The sequence below is a fragment of the Pleuronectes platessa genome, chromosome 8, assembly GCF_947347685.1.
Source record: "Pleuronectes platessa chromosome 8, fPlePla1.1, whole genome shotgun sequence".
Classification (NCBI taxonomy): domain Eukaryota; kingdom Metazoa; phylum Chordata; class Actinopteri; order Pleuronectiformes; family Pleuronectidae; genus Pleuronectes; species Pleuronectes platessa.
In genome coordinates, this window is record NC_070633.1 from 1,704,814 (window position 1) to 1,723,573 (window position 18,760).

The following is an 18,760-nucleotide window of genomic DNA, read 5'->3' on the forward strand; positions in this document are numbered from 1 at the left end:
GTGTGTGTCTGTTTATGTGTCTGTGTTTGTGTGCGTGCGCAGGGTGTTTTGAGTAAAGCAGTGAACTGGACAGAGCTGGAGAAGCAGTATGCCATTAACTCAGTGTATGAAGAGGAGATCACTCACCTTTTGGAGTACTGTGGGGTATGTTATATTTCACTTACTTCTACTCTCTCCAACCAGGATTATACAACTGGCTATAAGGTTATAGATTCAATTTGAAAGAACATTTGATTGATCACTAAGTTGTCCAATCAAAATGACTGAAGTTGGATCAATCAAATAAAGAATATCAATTATGACAAGATAACAAATACTTTAGTTGCAAAGCAAGATTTGCTTGTTTTAGGTTTGCAAGCATGCAAGTTAATATTTCCTTTTCTGCATGTCAGTATGAAATTAAACATATCTTTCTTTGTTTGTTTGTTTGGTTAGAACACACTTGAGCATGATCATCAAGTACATTGAATCTGCCCTTTGGGCTTTGTCCATGTCTGTCAGGCTGATTCCTTAAGGATGGGTACAGAGCCTCTGAAGAATGCGGACACTATAGAGTCGCTTCTGGGTCTGTCTAGAGGTGAAAGACCGTCAGTGGGCCAGTACACCGAAACTGGACGGGAGGGTGAGGTTGAACAAGGCCCGTTGATTGGTAGAGGCCCTAAAGGTGGCAGAAATGGAGACAAAGACCATTTGTTATCATCAGTGAACAACAGTGGGACAAGTTTGGACACAAGGTAAACAGTTGTTTTGAATCGAAGCTACATATGTCTGTTTGTGTGACTTCTCTTTCCCTATTGTCTAACATGCTCCAACTATGTATTTACACATATACACACATATGTATATATTGCAGATGTTGTCTGATTTGATGTACTAATCTATAATTAGGGCCTCTGACATATTCACAAATATTTACATAATTTTGGATGCTCCAGTGACCGTTTTATCATTTAAATTTCATCTTATTTTAATTTCATCTTATTTTTTCCTAGAAGTCTATATGCAAAGAGCACTCTGCATTGGAAGAACAGGAATTCAGCCAAATGCTTTCGGCCATCTTTGCATAGAGAATCGATAAGCTTCATGAAGGGTGTAATGGATGAATGTACACACATGGCCAACTTCTCTGGTAGGTTTTATGGTGCAGACAGACAAGCTGCATTTGTGTATCACAGCAGACGTAGGAAAGAGAAAAGTAATAATTTTGGTAGAGGTGCTGGATTAAAGGTTAAGTGTGTAGAATTTAGTAACATCTAGTGGGGAAGTTGCATGTTGTAGCTGAATACCCATCACCTCGCCCTCCCCTTCCAGACATTAAATAGACCTGTGGTAGCCTTCAGTTGTCATAAAAACTCAAAAGGTGTTTAGTTTGTCCAGTTTACATTTCTGTATACATGCTGCACTCTGTACGTAGGACCCACACTCCCAATGTAAATGTAAATTTTTAAATATAAAGGGCCTTTCTAGGGTAAAGAAAATGTGACAAACAACATTGCCACCGGGGTCTCCAAACAGCAGTCAGACACAAACCATTTATGGTTTTAACATGCTTTATTGTTAAGAACGGCAAACATAAATTTGTCCTGGAAGCTAAATTAAACGCATAACTATGCAGGCCTATCTGAGACCTCCCCATTTTTGTGGGAAATGTATAAAATAAGAAGTAGCCCACTTTGAAATAAATCAAAATCTGGTCTCTGAGCAGCTGTGACCAGAGAAACTCTGTGTTTTCAATGTTTCAACTGTTAAGAAGGTAAATCACTTACCGGCTGCGTCACATGAACGAGCTCTGATCTCACTGTGTGTCTCTCTGAGCGAGTGAGCGGTGTCAGGGGGGGGCCCCGGGGCCTGTGTGCACTGTCTGGAAACACACACACTCGCTTGCTCCTGGTATTTCATGATGGCCTGATATGATGATTTAAAAAAATTATGTGGACGTGAAGTTCACTGTGGCTGTTGTTGGGAGACCCCAGTGGCATCGTCATTTGCCAAATCTAACATTTATTTTGAGCAAATCTATTAACTTAACATAATAATAATAATCTGTTGGACAGTGGCAGCAGTAGAGTACATGTGGTGTGTGAATGATGCAGTGTTGTGGAGTAATAGTAAAGTAGGTTTAACTAAACAAAAGGTGCAGTTGCAGGTGCTGGTGGGGAGAGCGAAAGAGGGAAGAAAGCCCTGAACTGGATACTGAGAGCCTTGTATCCCATTGGAGCACTGGACCCAGGTGCTCCAGATCTAGGGGGCAGCCACTAATCAGCTGTTTACCTCACAGAAACTGAAACAGTAACTAGCAGTGATGCCGCACACAACCAGACTAGGGGGGGCCGTTACAGTAAGCTACATCAAACTAGTAACACCTAATTATTGGTAAACGGTTCTAATTGGACCATTCTGAATCATTGCTGTCTGCTTAAATGTCTATTTCATGATACTGTCCTCTATCATTTATTAAATTGTGTCAAATATCACTCTAAATGGAACTATTTCGATTTTAGTTGGACATTAGGATTTGAGATTTAATTTCTAGAAAAACAACATTAATGGCACAACAACAGCACCTTATCAGTTACATCTCTTAAGTGAAACTAAAAATGCATCAATCATGTCTATAAGGTTTTAAACCAAACTCATGTGATTAACATGCAGATTGTACAGAAAAGATGTTTATTGTGGTTGTGCATATAAACCCTCTCTTTTTGCCTCTGGGTCTTCTGAATTATGATGCAATATTTGGAGCCTGATTTGGTTTATGATATAAACTGTATGATAGAGAATATTTGTCTAAGCAAACTGGCATAAGAAGAATTCAACCATCATTTTTGCCGGATTCTTGTGGGGGGAATTAATTTCATGCTAGGATAAGATTATGTGAATTTGCAAGCTTGCATGTCCATAATAAAATTTAAGTTGGCTACTTAAGTTATATAGTCCGGTCCCCATGTTGCAATTGGTTAAATGTTCCTTTTCATAGTATTCATAATATTATTTATAGCAGCTAAACCCATAATTGACATTGCAGCATGTGGAGGTAGCTTGTCAGACTCAGCTCAAATGAATCATTCACTCAATGACTAGAGGTATGCCTACCATATTGAAATGATGACCAGTGAAGAGAGGCCAAAAGAGGGGTTATATGTGTGTGGTTATATGTCATAGTAGAAACTTGTTCTTCACTCTGTCCTAGTCCCTGTAGACACTGGTCTCATTATCGGAGTCCAAGCCAAAGAGGATGCCTACATCCCTCGTACAGGAGTCCTCAGTCTGCAGGAGATCTGGCCTGGATGTGAAGTCCGATATCTGAATGGAGGACACATCAGTGCATACCTGTTTAAACAAAACGCCTTCAGGTAAACCACTTACTTGACATTCAGAGCAAAAGATGTGTGCAGGAACTGAAGTTCTTCATCACTATAACAGAGTTCTAGGACTCAGGGTTTACCTTTCATCCACTCCAAAACTTTTAAGCATTTTTTTTTTTGCGTAGGGCCTAGACTGAAAGACCAGAAAAACGATGCTGAACCTTAGATAGTGCAGCAATACCGTAACAACTCTAATATAGGGCACACGTGAATGAAGCTTCTGGACACTTGGATGACACCACACAGTATGGAGGGATGTGTTTTTTTTTAGGATTTGTAACCTGTGAAGCTTTGGTCAACAGTTACTTCATGATATTGGATTTGCTCTAACAATCCCCCTTACCCTTGAGACTTCTATAGTATTTTGTGGACTCATACACTTAACCCACCGCTCCATCAACATACTGATGAGTAGATTATGAGTGAATTTTCCTTTCTGGGTGAACCATCCCTTTAAGACGCTAGAGCAGGGGTGCCCACACTTTGTAGGCTTGTGAGCTACTCATGAAATGACCCGGTGCACGTACCCCCCTCTTTTAGTTTTTTTCGTCGAAGCATTGTTAAGCAAAAACACTCCTCCTCAACCTCCTCTTGTTGATTCCGAACCATCGTTGCAAAAACCTCCTCCTCATCCTCCACTCCTGGAATCAGAACAACTTCTGCTCCTACAGCCTCATCCTCCACTCCTGGATTCAGAGCGACTGCTGCAACTGCCTCAGCCTCCTCATCAACCTCAACTCCTGTAATCTGAGCCATTGCAGCAAGGGCCCACTCCTCATCCGTTACTCCTGGAGGCAGAGCTATTACACATATTGCTTCCTCTTCATACACTGAGTTAATGGCATACTGCTTCTCCATCTCTTTCCAGTTCACTGCTTTACTCAAAACAACCTGCACACGCAGACACACAGACACACAAACAGACACATACAAACACCTTCCTCAGAATTCACCAAAAAAAATAATTAGGTATCATCTCTGGCCAAGGTCAAATCACATGGTTTGAAAAAGCAGAAAAAGTGATAAACACTTAATTTACTTTTCATTAATGTTGTTGCTGTTAAATTGTTTTTTTCTTTGATAAATTATTTGAAAAAGGTTGACCTTAAACAAAGACATTCCTGTTGTAGTAATGCACTACAAGCAATGTTATGTAGTGGGTTGATGTAAAGTGTACATTTTAATTTTTTCCCTTCCCAACACTGACTCATAAAAATCATTAAAAACTGTTTCGTGGACAAACTGGCGATGACTCAAAGGGCTGGTGGAGACACACTTGATGAGGGAAGTGTGGTAGTGGGATGGATCTTGAGGGCGGATGGAAGCTTGAGGCGAACAGTAACTGGGTTGATGACCCTCTCCATCTCATACTGACCCACGAATCGGGGGGCCATCTTGGGTGACTCTACCTGGAGTGGAAGCTCCCGGGAGGACAGCCATACCTTCTGTCCTGGCATGTAGTGGGAGTGGTTGTGCGTTGACGGGTGGCCAACCTCTCGTTCCTGGCAGCCGTGCGAAACATCCATGCCCTGGCTTCCCTCCAGATCCTACGGAAGCGGCACGGGTGTGACTTAACGGAGTGCACGGCCACTTCCTCCTCCTAGGAGTGAAACAAAGGCAGATGGAAAGGGTGTCATGAGGTCAGTGGTCTCCAGGGCTGAAGGGAGTTTTGGGAGAAGGACAAAGTGTACTCACTTGGAGAAACGATCCATAATGGTGATTATGGTGGTGTCACCTGTCTATGGAGGGAGACCAGTGATGAAGTCCAAAGCAATGTTGGACCAGGGACAGTTGGGGATAGGCAAAGGTCGAAGAAGTCCAGAGGGAGGTTGGTGAGAGCTCTTACCGCGGGCGCAGAAGTTGATGATGGACTGAGTGTCCTTGCCAATGGTAGGCCACCAGAAATGTTGTCTATTAAATCCTAACGTGCGTTTGACTCCTGGATGGCACGTTAGTCTTGAAGTAAGCGATCTGATGGGGACAGGGACATAGAGACGGTTAGGAGGACCGTTACCTGGGCCTGGGTCAGTCTGCTGGGCTTCCATAACCTGGGACTCCACCTCCAAGAAAGAAACTGCCACAACACGAAGGAGTGAGGATGGACAATGGGGAATTGCTGGGGGTCTGTCAGGAGAAGGCATCTGGCTTCTGGTTGCAGGAACCGTGTCTGTAGGTGAGATTAAAATAATACCTTCCTAAAACAGGGCCCACCGAGCTTCCCGAGGGTTTGATGTCTTGGCTGACTGGAGATAAGCTTGTTTTTTATGATCTGTCCAAATAATGAAGGGATGCTCCACCCCCTCCAACTTGTGCCGCCCATCCTCCAGAACCATCAGTAGCTCACGGTTACCCACATCATAATATAGATTTCATCGGGGGGAAAAAAGTGAGAAAAGAAGGCTCCTGGGTATAATTTGCCATCCTCTGTAGAGCGTTGGGAGAGGATGGCCCCCATCCCTGTGTCCGAAGCATCAGCTTCTAGCATGAACTGAAGGGAATGCTCTGGGTGGATAAGAACTGGAGCGGTTGAGAACAGAGCCTTAAGATTTGTGAATGTTTTGTCAGCGTTAGGAGACCAGGTGAAAGGTACTGTAGGTGAAGTGAGTCTGGTTAGGTGTGGCTTTCTTACTGTAGTCCCTAATGAATCGGTGGTAGAAGTGAGCGAATCCCAGGAAGCGTTGTAGATTAGGGCTACACCTATCGATTGATCTAATGATCATTTTTCGATTAATCTAACAATTATTTTTTATTAATTGATAAATATATTAATATAATATATTTATCAAAAATAAAATTTAAAAACTTGTGTCATTTATATTTATTTAATAATCTTCTCTTAAATACAATAAATTGTGACGACAAACAAAATATGCACTTCAAGGCAATATTCACAACAAAAGATAGCCCAGTAACCAGGCTTCATTGTCCCATATCTCTCAAATAATGTTTGTGAAATAGCTTGGTCCATTAAAGTAAAAGGAATATATCAATCTACACTAAGCTGTCCATCAACAAAATAAATGAAAAACAAAGTATAACTCAAGTAACTTTCTGAAGGAATATCAACACTGTAAATTCAAGTTTAGCATTCTTTCAATATAATTATCTTGAAGTAGCATAGTATTTGTATCAATGTCTGTATGAACCCACAACCATCAAATAAAATAAAGTATTTCAACAATGTTTATTATACATTTTTACACTGAACTGCAGTGTACTCTCATTTCAATTAAAATAATTGAAACGAGTTTGCCTTTAAAAAATATAATAAAGGGCTTTTGAAAAAGGCATCTTTAATTTTAGAAACAATTTACAAGTTAGATTTTACCATTTCTTCTTTTTTTGTCAACAAACATTAACAACATTTAACTTTCCTCTTTGTTCCCGCTTTCTCTGGTTCAGTGAAGTAAACCTATGTGCTGCCAGGATTTACTAACGCAGTAAAAGCTGTGCAGGTTAAAATAAGACTACCGTAAGGATAAAACAGAAACAGTCTGTCACAAGCTAAATTTTCTTCCCTTTTTGAAGAACAAACACATTTTACCACTGAAATCTAATCATTTCATCTTTGTGTCCCAGTGATAACCATCCATTCACCAAGATTCAAGATACAAGAGTTTATTATCAAATGCACAACAATAACATTAAGCAGTTGCTGGCAATGAAATGCTTGGGTCGCAGGCTCTCTTTTAGCAATGCTCAGAGTATTACATCCAAAAAACAAAATTTGAGTAAAATGATATAAAAGAGAATATAAAAAATTAAAAAAATTAAACTAGGCCACGTTGTAGCACTAACGGGCCCGAGCACAGGCGATTTCAAGTCTGTTGAGGTCGGTGAAGAAAGAGCATTCGATGACCAAGTGCTCGTCTCCGCATTGCATGTGTTTGGCACTGCGGCAAGGATAAACGCTTGCAAAGCGGAGACGAAATTTTACGTTGATCTGATGAAAGCTCTACAACAAGTACATCAAAGTAAAAATGTGGAATATGGCCAAAATGGCCACCAAATCCAAAATGGGTTGGGTTAGGGTTCCTTAAAACCATCTGAATATCTGGGGGGGGGCTGGCTGTTGATACACACATGTAGTTTGAGGGAGATGGAAGCATTAACACGGAAGTGACAGCGATTTCGTGTGTTATGGCGAGCTGATGAACTTTGATGCCACGCCATTAATAATCCGCATGATGAAAAGTCACAGTAATCTTATCGCTACATTATCAATGTCTTGAGACCCATTTGACACAGTTTGACATGGTTTCGCAAAGTGGATGAGGAGAAATACATCCAAGTGTGAGACGTACCAAAAACAAGATATTTCCTGCTGCCTCCAGGGGGCGCTGTGATTTTAAGTCACGATTTCTGTATAAATGTCTTCAGGTCGGGACTCTTGTCTTACATGTCTAGTTTGGACTTGAATGGACCAAATATGTCAAAGATACAGAAGCTTGTGTTTTGATGGCGTGTAAATCAAACTTTGAAGCCACGCCACGGTCACACGGTGTGACGAAAAATCTATCTTTGAATAAGTTTAGATCTCCATCTTGTTGTGATGAAACTCAACTAAATTTTAATTTGATCCGATGAAAGCTCTACGACAAGTACATCAAAGTAAAAATGTGGAATATGGCCACCAAATCCAAAATGGCGGGCTTCCTGTTGCGTTTTTCACAATGCACTGACAAACTTTTTTGTGCATCTGGGGTCGGATTTATAAAGGATTGCGTAGGATTCCTACTAAAAGTGTGCGTACGCACAAAAGCCGGAAATAGCATTGGCCAAAGCTAATTCCGATTTATAAAACCGTGCGTACGCACACCTGAACGCAATGTTCACAGTCCACTTGGAAACATTCGTACGTGGATCTGCCTCCGAATCCGCCCTCCACCCGCCCCCCGTCAACCATGAATGGTCAATGCAAAGCACGGCACGAACATTAAATGATGCCGCTGACCAATGGGTTTCCCCCGTGAGTCCTGACGGAGGCACGGCATCAAGCGATGTGAAGAGGAAGTGAAACTTTCTGACACTCACATTGAGGTGTTCGTTAGTGAGGTGAAGAGCGATTTTATGGAACAGCAGTGATGTCACTAATAAAGAAAATACACTGACACTGCTGCTGCTGTGGATAACACAATGTGTGAGATCAGAAATCGCTGAACCCTCGCTTCCTCCTCGTCCATCCATTCACATGCACACATCACGCAGATCCCCGCACCACTGTCACGGCAGTATTTATTTATTTAGAGAATCGGACCGATTCCCTCACATCAGTGGATCCTTACCTCCACTGGGATATTTTTTGGAAAGTGTCCTCATTTCTTCATCTCCTGTGCGCTCCGTGCGATCTGTGGCACGGTCAAGTTCACTGCATTGAAAAGAAGTACTGAAGATATTATAGAAGATATTATTAAAAACTAATAATGACTCGGCTCTGTCACTCCACTGTTAAATAGAATATGAGCGTAATTTGCTGTAAGTTGTTTTATATATTTTTTAATTAAAAGGGTCGGGTGGAGCAGATATGTCGCGCGAGCAAAACTAAGATGTTGGTTTTAATGTAAATGATGAAGTGGATCAATAATCTGCTTCAATTCAACACCTAAGGTCTGCATCGCCACTTTCCCGTCTCCAAAACGTTCGTACGCATGGGTCAGAGTTTGCTTAGAAATACGCACATTTTCCCGTCAAGTTCGTTTTTATAAATCCCAACTTTGGCGTGAGCAGTGGCGTACGCACGTTTCAGGCCCCGTTTTGTGCGTACCTAACGGTTATAAATCCGGCCCGCTGGGATATACGCATATTTTCCCGTCAAGTTCGTTTTTATAAATCCCAACTTTGGCGTGAGAAGTGGCGTACGCACGTTTCAGGGCCCGTTTTGTGCGTACGCAACGGTTATAAATCCGACCCCAGGTCATGATACACAACTGTCCTCATTTTCGTGAGGATCACTGAATGCTAAATGAGGGGCTTTTCCGTAGGTGGCGCTGTAGGTGGAGCTATTTTGCAGCGCCCATTTCCAAATACTCCAGAATATGTACATTTTCACCAATTTCTTATATACTGCAAACTTTGCAAACTTTTTGAGCATGTTGAAGCCCTCAAAAAGCCAATTCACTACGCTCAGAATATTCCTTACAATTTCAATAGGGCCTCCCACCGGAGGTGCTAATAATAAAATAGCAATAGTGCAATTATGTGCAATAATGCAAATATGCTATGGTGCTGGTTTAGTGGAGTTATTGCAGATCAGAGGAGTTTAAAAGTCGTATGGCCTGGGGGATGTTCTTCTCCTTGTCTCTTCCTGTAGTCCACGATCAGCTCCTTCTTTGCTGATGTTGAGATGGAGGTTGTTGTCCTGGCACCAAGATGTCAGGGCTCTGATCTCCTCTCTGAAAGCCGCCTCATCGTCGCCGGTGATCAGGCCTATGACAGTGGTGTCATCAGCAAACTTATTGATGGTGTTGGAGCTGTGGGTGGCCATGCAGTCATGCGTGAACAGGCAGTACAGGAGAGGACTGAGCACACAGCCCTGGGGGGCACCGCTGTTGAGAGTCAGGGTGGAGGATGTGGTGCTGCCTATCCGCACCGCCTGTGGTCTGCCCGTCAGGAAGTTCAGGATCCAATCACGGAAGGCGATGTTGAGCCCAAGGTCTCTGAGCTTGGTGACGAGCTTCATGAATACTTTAACCTTTTCTGTTAACCTCTGCAGCCAATCATACCTTGAAGAAGTCAACCATTCAAACTAGGCCAGTAGCCTAGTAGTAGACACAATGTCAATATGTTGTTAACGTGTTTTGGGACGGTGTAACTTTCCATATCAGGACTGGGCTGACTTGCAGCTTACAACCAAGTTAAAGTCCGTTAGCACTGAAGAACAATGCAAAAATTAAACACGCAACATTGTGTATTTGTAAAAACACATACCCTGCTTGCACAACTGTATGTAATCAACTGCACCCACCTCTACATGTGCAACCTTTCCATAATTTGTTAATCCCTCTGTGTGATGTCTAGTATCATGTTTGTGAGTAAAAGTGTCTGAGACTATGTAGTTTATGAAACACATTTCATATTTCGCTCCTTTTGTCGTGTGATTCATTGGTGAATTATAGCTGTTTTGTAGAAGTAAATGGTCAGAAGTAATCCATATGTGCCTAGGATGTGTTGACTGAAGTCATATGGTTTGTTCTAATGTCCTTAATAACATATAACCTTTTATTCAACTCCTCCCAAGTGTCTGCTGGTTTCAGCCTGTTATCTGTTTGTTTCTCTCCTTCTGTCGATGCTCACACTCAGTATTTTAATGCTGACTAATTCAATTTAAAGCTAATGTTCAGTTTCTGTTGTCAGACAATAGAACAAATATGACACAGTGACTGAAACTGATTGCATGTGTTTTATTTCCAGACAGGCGATATATGATGCATTCAACAAATTCAGCCTGAAGTATCCCAACTAGCCATGGCAAGCAGAAGTCCCTTCCACCCAATAACAACACCAGAATCATCATTTTCGCAGAGGCCTGAATTCTTCTGAGACGACCTGTGCCTGAGCTTAACAGTCTATACTTACACGAAACTAAGCTTACATCAGCTAAACTCAGTCATTTTCAAATTATTTTCATTTCCTGTGTCTGCAGAGGGATTGGTTTTTGCCTTGTTGCCTCTAAATCAACCTTAGCAACAGAAATTGTGGCAGTATGAAATAGTGTTGTAGAAAGTGGCAACAGGAATGTGGCTGTCTAAAGCCTGAAACATGCTTCTGCGACTGCGTCTGCGTCTTTTCACGCCGCTGTGGCGCAAGACTCGTTGTCATTCATGCTTCCCCAACCGTTGCGCGTCTTACAAAGCAATTCCGCGCCAGAACACTAGGCGGAGTAATGCTTTTTGTTAGCCTGGATGCCAGACGAATTTAGCCCCGCCCACAACATTTTGGTCGGGCAGTTCGGTCTGGAGTCGCTCCATTGGGAAAAAATTATGGGGCGTGTTTCAACTGACCAGGAAGTAAAATTCCTCTTCGCTCAATTGGATAGACCTACAACCAATCAGAGCAACGTAGTATGTGACGTATGCTAAGCAACGCATTGTGAGTTATTTACTGGGTTCACACCGGACGCTTCAGCGCAGCGCCAAGCCTTAAATAACAGCTGGCTCCCATCCACTCCCATGTTAAAACTTTGTGCCGGTCACACCGGAGGCTGAAGCACCACGAGGCAGCCTTGGCGCAGCGCGGTGCTTCAGCCTCCGGTGTGACTGGCACAAAGCCGTGCAGCGATCTACTGGATCAACGGGTGATATTATTAGCGCTGCCCGGCGGTTCAGCGTCGCTTCAGTGTCCGTTGTGAACAGCCAAGCGCCGGGGCGATAGGGATTAGCGCGGTGCTCTGGCGTCGCCTCCACGTTCTGTGTTCCTCTTTCAAAATGAATGCGCTGTCGGTCTTCTAAAACAGACTCAATGGCAGCATCTACACATCTCAGCTCGCCAGCGGCAGGCATGTTTGTTGAAAACGAATTCAACCCGAGGGCACTGTGATGACGTGGTTGATTACGTTACCGTTGATCATCTGTCAATCATCGTATAAAGCCCGCCCTGACAATCTGATTGGCCCGGTCGGGCCATAATTTTTTCCCAATGGAGCGACTCAAGACCGAACTGCCCGACCAAATTGTTGTGGGCGGGGCTAAGTTCGTCTGGCATCCAGGCTAGCTTTTTGTCGAAGACGACCTGAGAGACGCCTTCTTTCTTCTTCATCGATTGTTTATTTACATAGCTACTGCGGCTCCTTGTAGCCTTTTTCAGGCGGACAAATACGCCAGTCAGTGACGGGTTATACAAGTGGACATACTTTCGGATCTCTTCTGCCAAACGCTCTTCTATTTGGTCCATATTCATTCTTCTAAATCTCCCGTTGTTTCTGCCTGTATTATGTGGCATGAAACCGGAAATGCAGCTTCAGAAGGGATGTAGAGCAGACCAATCACAGCCTTGCGGGCTGAGTGAGCTTGCGGAGCTTTGCCGTAAATTTTAGAAAAGGGGGTCGACACCCGTCAGCACGTAAGGAGGGATACATAAGCAGGTAAGGGACCCTCTTGCGCTTACGGGCCCGTGAAAACGCAGAAGCATGTTTCAGGCTTAAGAGACACTCACTTTGTGGTGATGGACAATAAATCCTATGGTTTTCAATGGCTCACTGGTCCACACCAGCAGACTGGTAGTGTCCATCCTCATGTGGGCTGTGTCATGGATATTTCTCCTGGAGAAAGTGGGACAAACACACATAAAAGTCAGTTTAATAGTATGAATTTCAACACACTGTTATGCACTTAATATAGATTGATTTAAATTGCTTTATATAGCAGATTATAAATACTAAATGTCAAGAAATACTGATGAAAATATTGAATACTATACTCATGTTGGGAATTACATCAAAGAAAGAAATTAGTTACTGCTCAATTTAAACCATCAATGTATATTTTCAAATACAATTATAAATGGTTCACATTGGTAAACATATATGGTGGTTACATTTACAACCAATAAGATTGTTTTTCATATGGTTTGTGTTTTTTGTTTTTACTGCAGTAGTTACCCAGTTTATGAACTTTCAGTAATTACCTCTCTATAAATCGTGTTTTGATGCCCTTGATGGCCAGTGGCCGGAGAAATGTTTTCAGGTTGCCCTTCCACCCTGTATGTCTGTCCGTCGGTCCCTTTGTTGTGAATACGATATTTCAAGAACTCTTTGAGAGGGAGAGAGATTATTTGAATCCTTTCGATACCATATGTTTCTCATATTTCCTGGTCAAACATAAATCAAAGGTTCCTCACAGTAAAGTTGGGAGCCAAGAGAAAGCAATTCAAGGTGACAAGACAATGTTTCTTTATTTTGAGGGCCATGTACAATGACCTCAGTTTTTAGGTCATTGCAGTTACTTCAATGGTTTTGGATTTAGCTGCAATGCTGTTTACCCCTGAAACTCCAAAAGTGTTTGGTGGACTCAAACACTTCACCCCTCTATTTGTATAGTGGTGAGTAGATATCATTTTTGGGTGATCTATCCCTTTAAAGCCCTTACAAGGAGTTTATAACTGGTTATGAAACTGAGAAAAATCTACTTTTTCTATAAACTATTTGCCGTTTGGCATCCGGTTTATCTTCCACTGCAGCAGATCCTGTATCTTCGACACACCGGCCAAGGCGGAGCAGTTTCTTGAGAAGTTGGTCAGAACAGGGAAGCTGAGAAGCGTAGAAGAAATGGCGATAAAGCTATGTTGAACCCATGTTAAAGTATTTCCCTTGGGCGGTAAATAGGAATGGTTCTTTTATTTTTTGTGTCGTTGGAATTCTGTATTTCTTGAGCTTTTCATAAACTAATAAAGAAATTCCTTGCCAAATATTTGTATTTACGGCTGACTACTACATAAGGGGATTAAATAAAATAGTGAAAATAAACCAGGTCATAATTATATTAAAACAAATTAAATCTTAGATCATATTTAACAAGAAACACACCTATTGTCTGTTGATACAGTAGGGGAGAGCGGGGTAATGTGGGACATTTTTTACATTTGCTCCCCTCTAGGCGAACTAAAGTGATATATCAGTAAAATGTACACATTTCCCATTAATTCAGGATGTTTTCTAGCAGTGGAAATGATCAGAATGTCTTCAGGACAAAGGGCAGTGAAAATACGATTGTTTTAAAAAAAGTGGTCTTGTGTCCCACTTTACCCCAGCTACGGGGTAAAGTGGTCCACTTACTTTTTCCACTTTGAAACTACCATAACAAAACATGTTGTAATAGTTAAAATCCCGACAGCTAGATTGACAACCACTAATATCGGACTAGTAACAGAATCATGGGGATTGGTCAATTAAGCACATTTATGATTATTATGATTCATGTAATCTCTTGCACACCCTAGCTTACCTGCACATTGTTTCTCTGTCCAATTGGCAGGGACCGGGATATTGTTTTACTCTGTGGATTCAAATGCCAGTTCATGGCACTTAACTGGAGCAAGGCCATGGAACTGGTCAGCTAGTTGTTTCAAGTGTTTGGCAAGCTCCTCCTCCATCACATCTGTGAATATTCTCTTTACCTCAGCTACTGCACCCCAGGCTACTGATTTTACTTTCCCTTTCTCTTTTTTCTTTATGAATCTTTTTTGGGTTGTCTTGTCAATATTTTCTATCCCTTCCAGCTTTTCTTAAGGACTTCTTTCCTTGCATGACCTCAGCGGCTGCACTCTCCATCTCTGCAAGGGGTGTTTGGCCCCAGGTTGTCTTCCTGTTGTAGTTTCTTGGCATGATGGCTTTTCTACAATGTTTATGACATTAAAAATAAAACATATATAATGTAATATAACACTAAAATATATTTAAGACTATCTTAACTTGTGCTTCATGGTAGGGTAAAGTGAGACACTGTCCCACTTTACCCCACAGCATTTGTCCCACTTTACCCCGAAGCCACAATTTTAGAAAAACAACATCTTTTATCAATTCAGGCTAATCTTCAGCTAGCATCAATCACATGGTTTTATATGTTGGAAGTTCATCAACATGTATGATATAATTGTTCTACCTGAATCAATTGGTTTTGACACAACAGTTGATTAAGTTCAAAGCAAGGAAATTTACTTTTACATGCAAAAAACACATTTTTCTGAAAAAACATACTTACCACAGCACCTGCACCAACTTATCCTTCATTGCAAGGGGTGAATGGGATGGGCTTTTAAACATAATAGTCACATGACCACAAATGTGTTACGTTGCCTAGATTCTAAAATAATTTACCTCTGAGTGACGGTCATCGGTGTATGTCATCACTTTCTCCCTCATTTCTTGAACAAATCAGACTAAATGATGACTGTTCAAGTCCCGAGAAAACGCCTCTTCGTGGGCGAGATGAAGGGGGATGCGGCTCTGCGGTCGCAAGGCTCGGGAACGCATCGTACTTGCTCGCAAGTCTAGTTTCAATTGCTGCTATTGTGATATTCTTCTCTTTTACCTTTTGGGGCCATCTCTTACAACTCAACTTCTCTGTTCAGCACACGGCTGTCTTCATGATAAACCAAACGGATGTCCTTTTATATAGTAATAGAGGCGTGGTAGTATGCTAATTTAAAGGTGTGTACGTGAATCTGCCTCAAAGTCTGCCATCTACACGCCCACATTCAACCATAAATGGTCAGTGCAAAGCGCGTCATGAATATTAATTTGACCTGCTGACTAATGGGTCTCTACAGTGAATCAGCATCAAGAGATGAACAGAAATGCAACACATTGACACAGCATCATCGAGGTGTTTGTTAGTGAGGTGAGGGAAAGAAAGACAGATAGTTTCGTGGCCACAGCAGTGATTTCACTATTAAAGAAAATACATTGATACACTGCTCCTGCAGATAATATAGTGAGAGAATACGATAGAAAGAACAATGCCTGAAATAAAAAAAGAATCTAATTTAAAGGTGGAGGCAAAAATGTATCGTTTTAGTCAGAATGTGAGGGAGCTTGTTGTATCGCCAGTGTTGAGGAATTTTGGACTACCTCACATTACTACAAATGCCACTATACATTACATATATACCATTAAGATTTAAGATACATTTATTAATCCCACACACATGCACAGACACACTCATGCAAATGGGGGGAAATTTGTCCTCTGCTTTTGACCCATCTGGTGAACACAGCAGGACACACAGAGCAGTGGGCACCCGTGGAGCAGATGTTGGGGGAGTTGTCACTCCGTGGAGTCGAAACAGAGACCATCCAGTCTGATTTTCTGCCCATAGTCCAATCTTTCTGCCACTAGTCCACCGCCTCTCCATTATACTCTATGCCATTAAGAGAATAGTGCCCATCTAATTCCTCGGATACTCGCTTTTCTCTACAAGCAGCATTACGTTATAGATAAAGTGTCAACCAACAGTGCATTGCAGTGTCTACGCTTAGGGACTCTCATATGTAACTCCGATGCCCAGACAGAGAGTCAACAACTCTCACTTTTTAGCATATTTTACCAGTGGTAAGATGTACGGACACAATGTGATGTAGGAATGCAGATTAAGACTTAACTATCAAATAGGATGCGAACACCTACATTTATCATAGAGTGACAGTAATTCTAGCCATTCATGCATCTGCTGTTAGAATGGGTGACGCAAGTAGAAGAAGATATATGCGGATGCTGTGGGAGACATCTTCAGACTTGGGGGTGGTAATTGCTCATGTTAGTCTGTTAGTTCACCTTTCACTGAGGTCAAGAAAACTTCCATAACATTCAGTATAATTAAATTCAGATACAGCTGTGTTATACTCAATCTATCAAAATTGTATTTTAAAAATGATTAAAATAGAGCTTACAAAAAAACCTGTCAGCTAATAAACCATGTGGTGAGTACTTGTCCTTGGATTATTTGTTTCTGTCAGGTCGATCCGTGTAATACTGGTCTCACAACACTGGATGTTCCATCTGTCCCATCTAAAAAATTATTTGTATAGCATGTAAAGCCAGTTTACAAATGTGTCATTCATCAGGCATAAAAATAAATGATTATTAACAACATGTAAAATGGGAGACGTCCCTCTGAACAAGCAGTTCACTAATAAGTTAATTAATTATTTATCATCCATTGAAATGTGTTCTTCAAAAATACATTGATGGAGAGGAAGTAGAAATAATACTTTTTCCCAATTAATCTAACCTTAACCTAAAAAAAGAGACACATTTATGTATTACATCCAATCAATTCATCCATGAAAAGTTTAATTATATTTATGTGGATAAATGAGAGGAATTTTGAGACAGTAGAACTGATTTTCTTCCAGTGAATTTTAACTTTAATTTAAGTGATGGCTTCAGTCTAATGATACAACTTTGCCCACTTTAAATTTGTTATAAATTAAAGCTGATAAATTTCTATAGAAGAAAACCGTTTCTGATTAATAATGTGATATTGATTGGTAAGCTCTTTAGTTTATGTGAATATTAACAAGAGGTTAATTTAGTAAAAAATAAGCTCCATATTAAGAGATGGAATAATGAACTCCAGCTATTTGTTTATGCTGCTCGAAATATGACCCTCACCCTTTATTCCATTTATTTATACCATTGATTATATTTTTGTCTGCTTATTAATACTGTCAACGCTAACTTATCCTTAAGGCTCCTAACTGATAAGTATTTCAGTGGCAGCCATGATAAGAGCTGTTTGAATTCTCTAAATGATGATGAAAGGAGCTTAATTGCTTCGAGAAAAGTGAGCCTGGGCAAATTACTGAGTAGACACCAATCAGATTTTCATTTTTAAGACATCATCACGTACAGGTCTCACAAAAAGTATTTTACAGTATCTTTAAACTACAAAAATCCAAAACACTTAAGTATTTTGATACAAAATATCATCAATATTATCAATCCTCTTCAAATAAAAAATTAAAAAATACTATTTTGTATTTCAGATACATATTTTTTATATATGTATTATAAATACTGCCCATCCCTACTCAGCGCTGCCATCCATTCTCCGCCAATTCTTCAGCCCTGCAAATTTTTTTGTTCACCATCCCACAGGACTCAACAGGATTCTGTCTTCATTTACTTCTGGTAATTCTAAAATTCATTTCAAGATTTTACTGCTGAGCTTTAAGGCTCATTGTGGACTTGCACCAAATAACATTTGGATCTTTTGACGATGTGCTCATTTATAACCTGAAGTCGTCAGTAAAGTCCCTATTTGCCATTTTACAGTCCCGGCTAAGAACAAGAGGGGACCCGACATTTTTTGCCTGGGTTCCCAATCTTTGGAATATTCTCCCCTTTTAAATCTGTCAGAGAAACTCCTTATCCCCTTTTAAATCTCAGACTGATCATTGCCTCAAATTATGAATTGTTTCTGTAATATTAATGCAACTAATACTCCACCATACACAATACAGAACTTATGGAAATCCTATATCAAAATTTCGAACCTCCAAATTGTGGAATGCATAAAATAGCTTTATATTTAATTATCATTTAAATGGATACATTTTTCTGCTTGTACATTCCTTTCATGTTCCCATGTATTTTAATATTTACAGCCTGTATCAGATTTTTTTTTTTTTACTGTTGTTACTATAAATGATGGCTAAAATGCAGCCTCTTTTTGATAGGTGTCTCTGTATTTTGTGCAGGAAACCTTTCTCACATTGAAGGTATACAGCAGTTCAATTGGAATTTTAATACTTGTATGTGTATTTATCTTCTGTTGTAAATAAAGTTGGTTTAAAAAAGCCTAGAGTAAATCATGGTGTAAATGGAGTCGGATGGAATTCTCTTTTTCTTACGAATTCTACTTCCCATCATTTATTCACCTCGTAAAATTTGTCATCAACG

At 40.8% G+C, this 18,760-nt stretch overlaps 1 protein-coding gene across 5 annotated transcripts in view; it reads left to right on the forward strand.

Annotated features, from left to right (window-relative positions):
* Positions 1 to 13,768, forward strand: part of abhd18 (abhydrolase domain containing 18) — a 67,494-nt gene extending 53,726 nt beyond the window's left edge. For 3 of the 5 annotated variants that reach the window (XM_053428488.1, XM_053428490.1, XM_053428489.1), the window contains 6 exons: positions 43 to 144; positions 502 to 734; positions 993 to 1,129; positions 2,141 to 2,230; positions 3,191 to 3,353; positions 10,776 to 13,768. In XM_053428488.1, coding sequence (XP_053284463.1) covers positions 43 to 144; positions 502 to 734; positions 993 to 1,129; positions 2,141 to 2,230; positions 3,191 to 3,353; positions 10,776 to 10,827 — 777 coding nt within the window. In that variant the 3' untranslated portion in view covers positions 10,828 to 13,768. The remainder of the gene's footprint in view (positions 1 to 42; positions 145 to 501; positions 735 to 992; positions 1,130 to 2,140; positions 2,231 to 3,190; positions 3,354 to 10,775) is intronic. The other 2 variants (XM_053428492.1, XM_053428491.1) reach the window with 1 other exon arrangement.
* Positions 13,769 to 18,760: the final 4,992 nt, after the last annotated feature.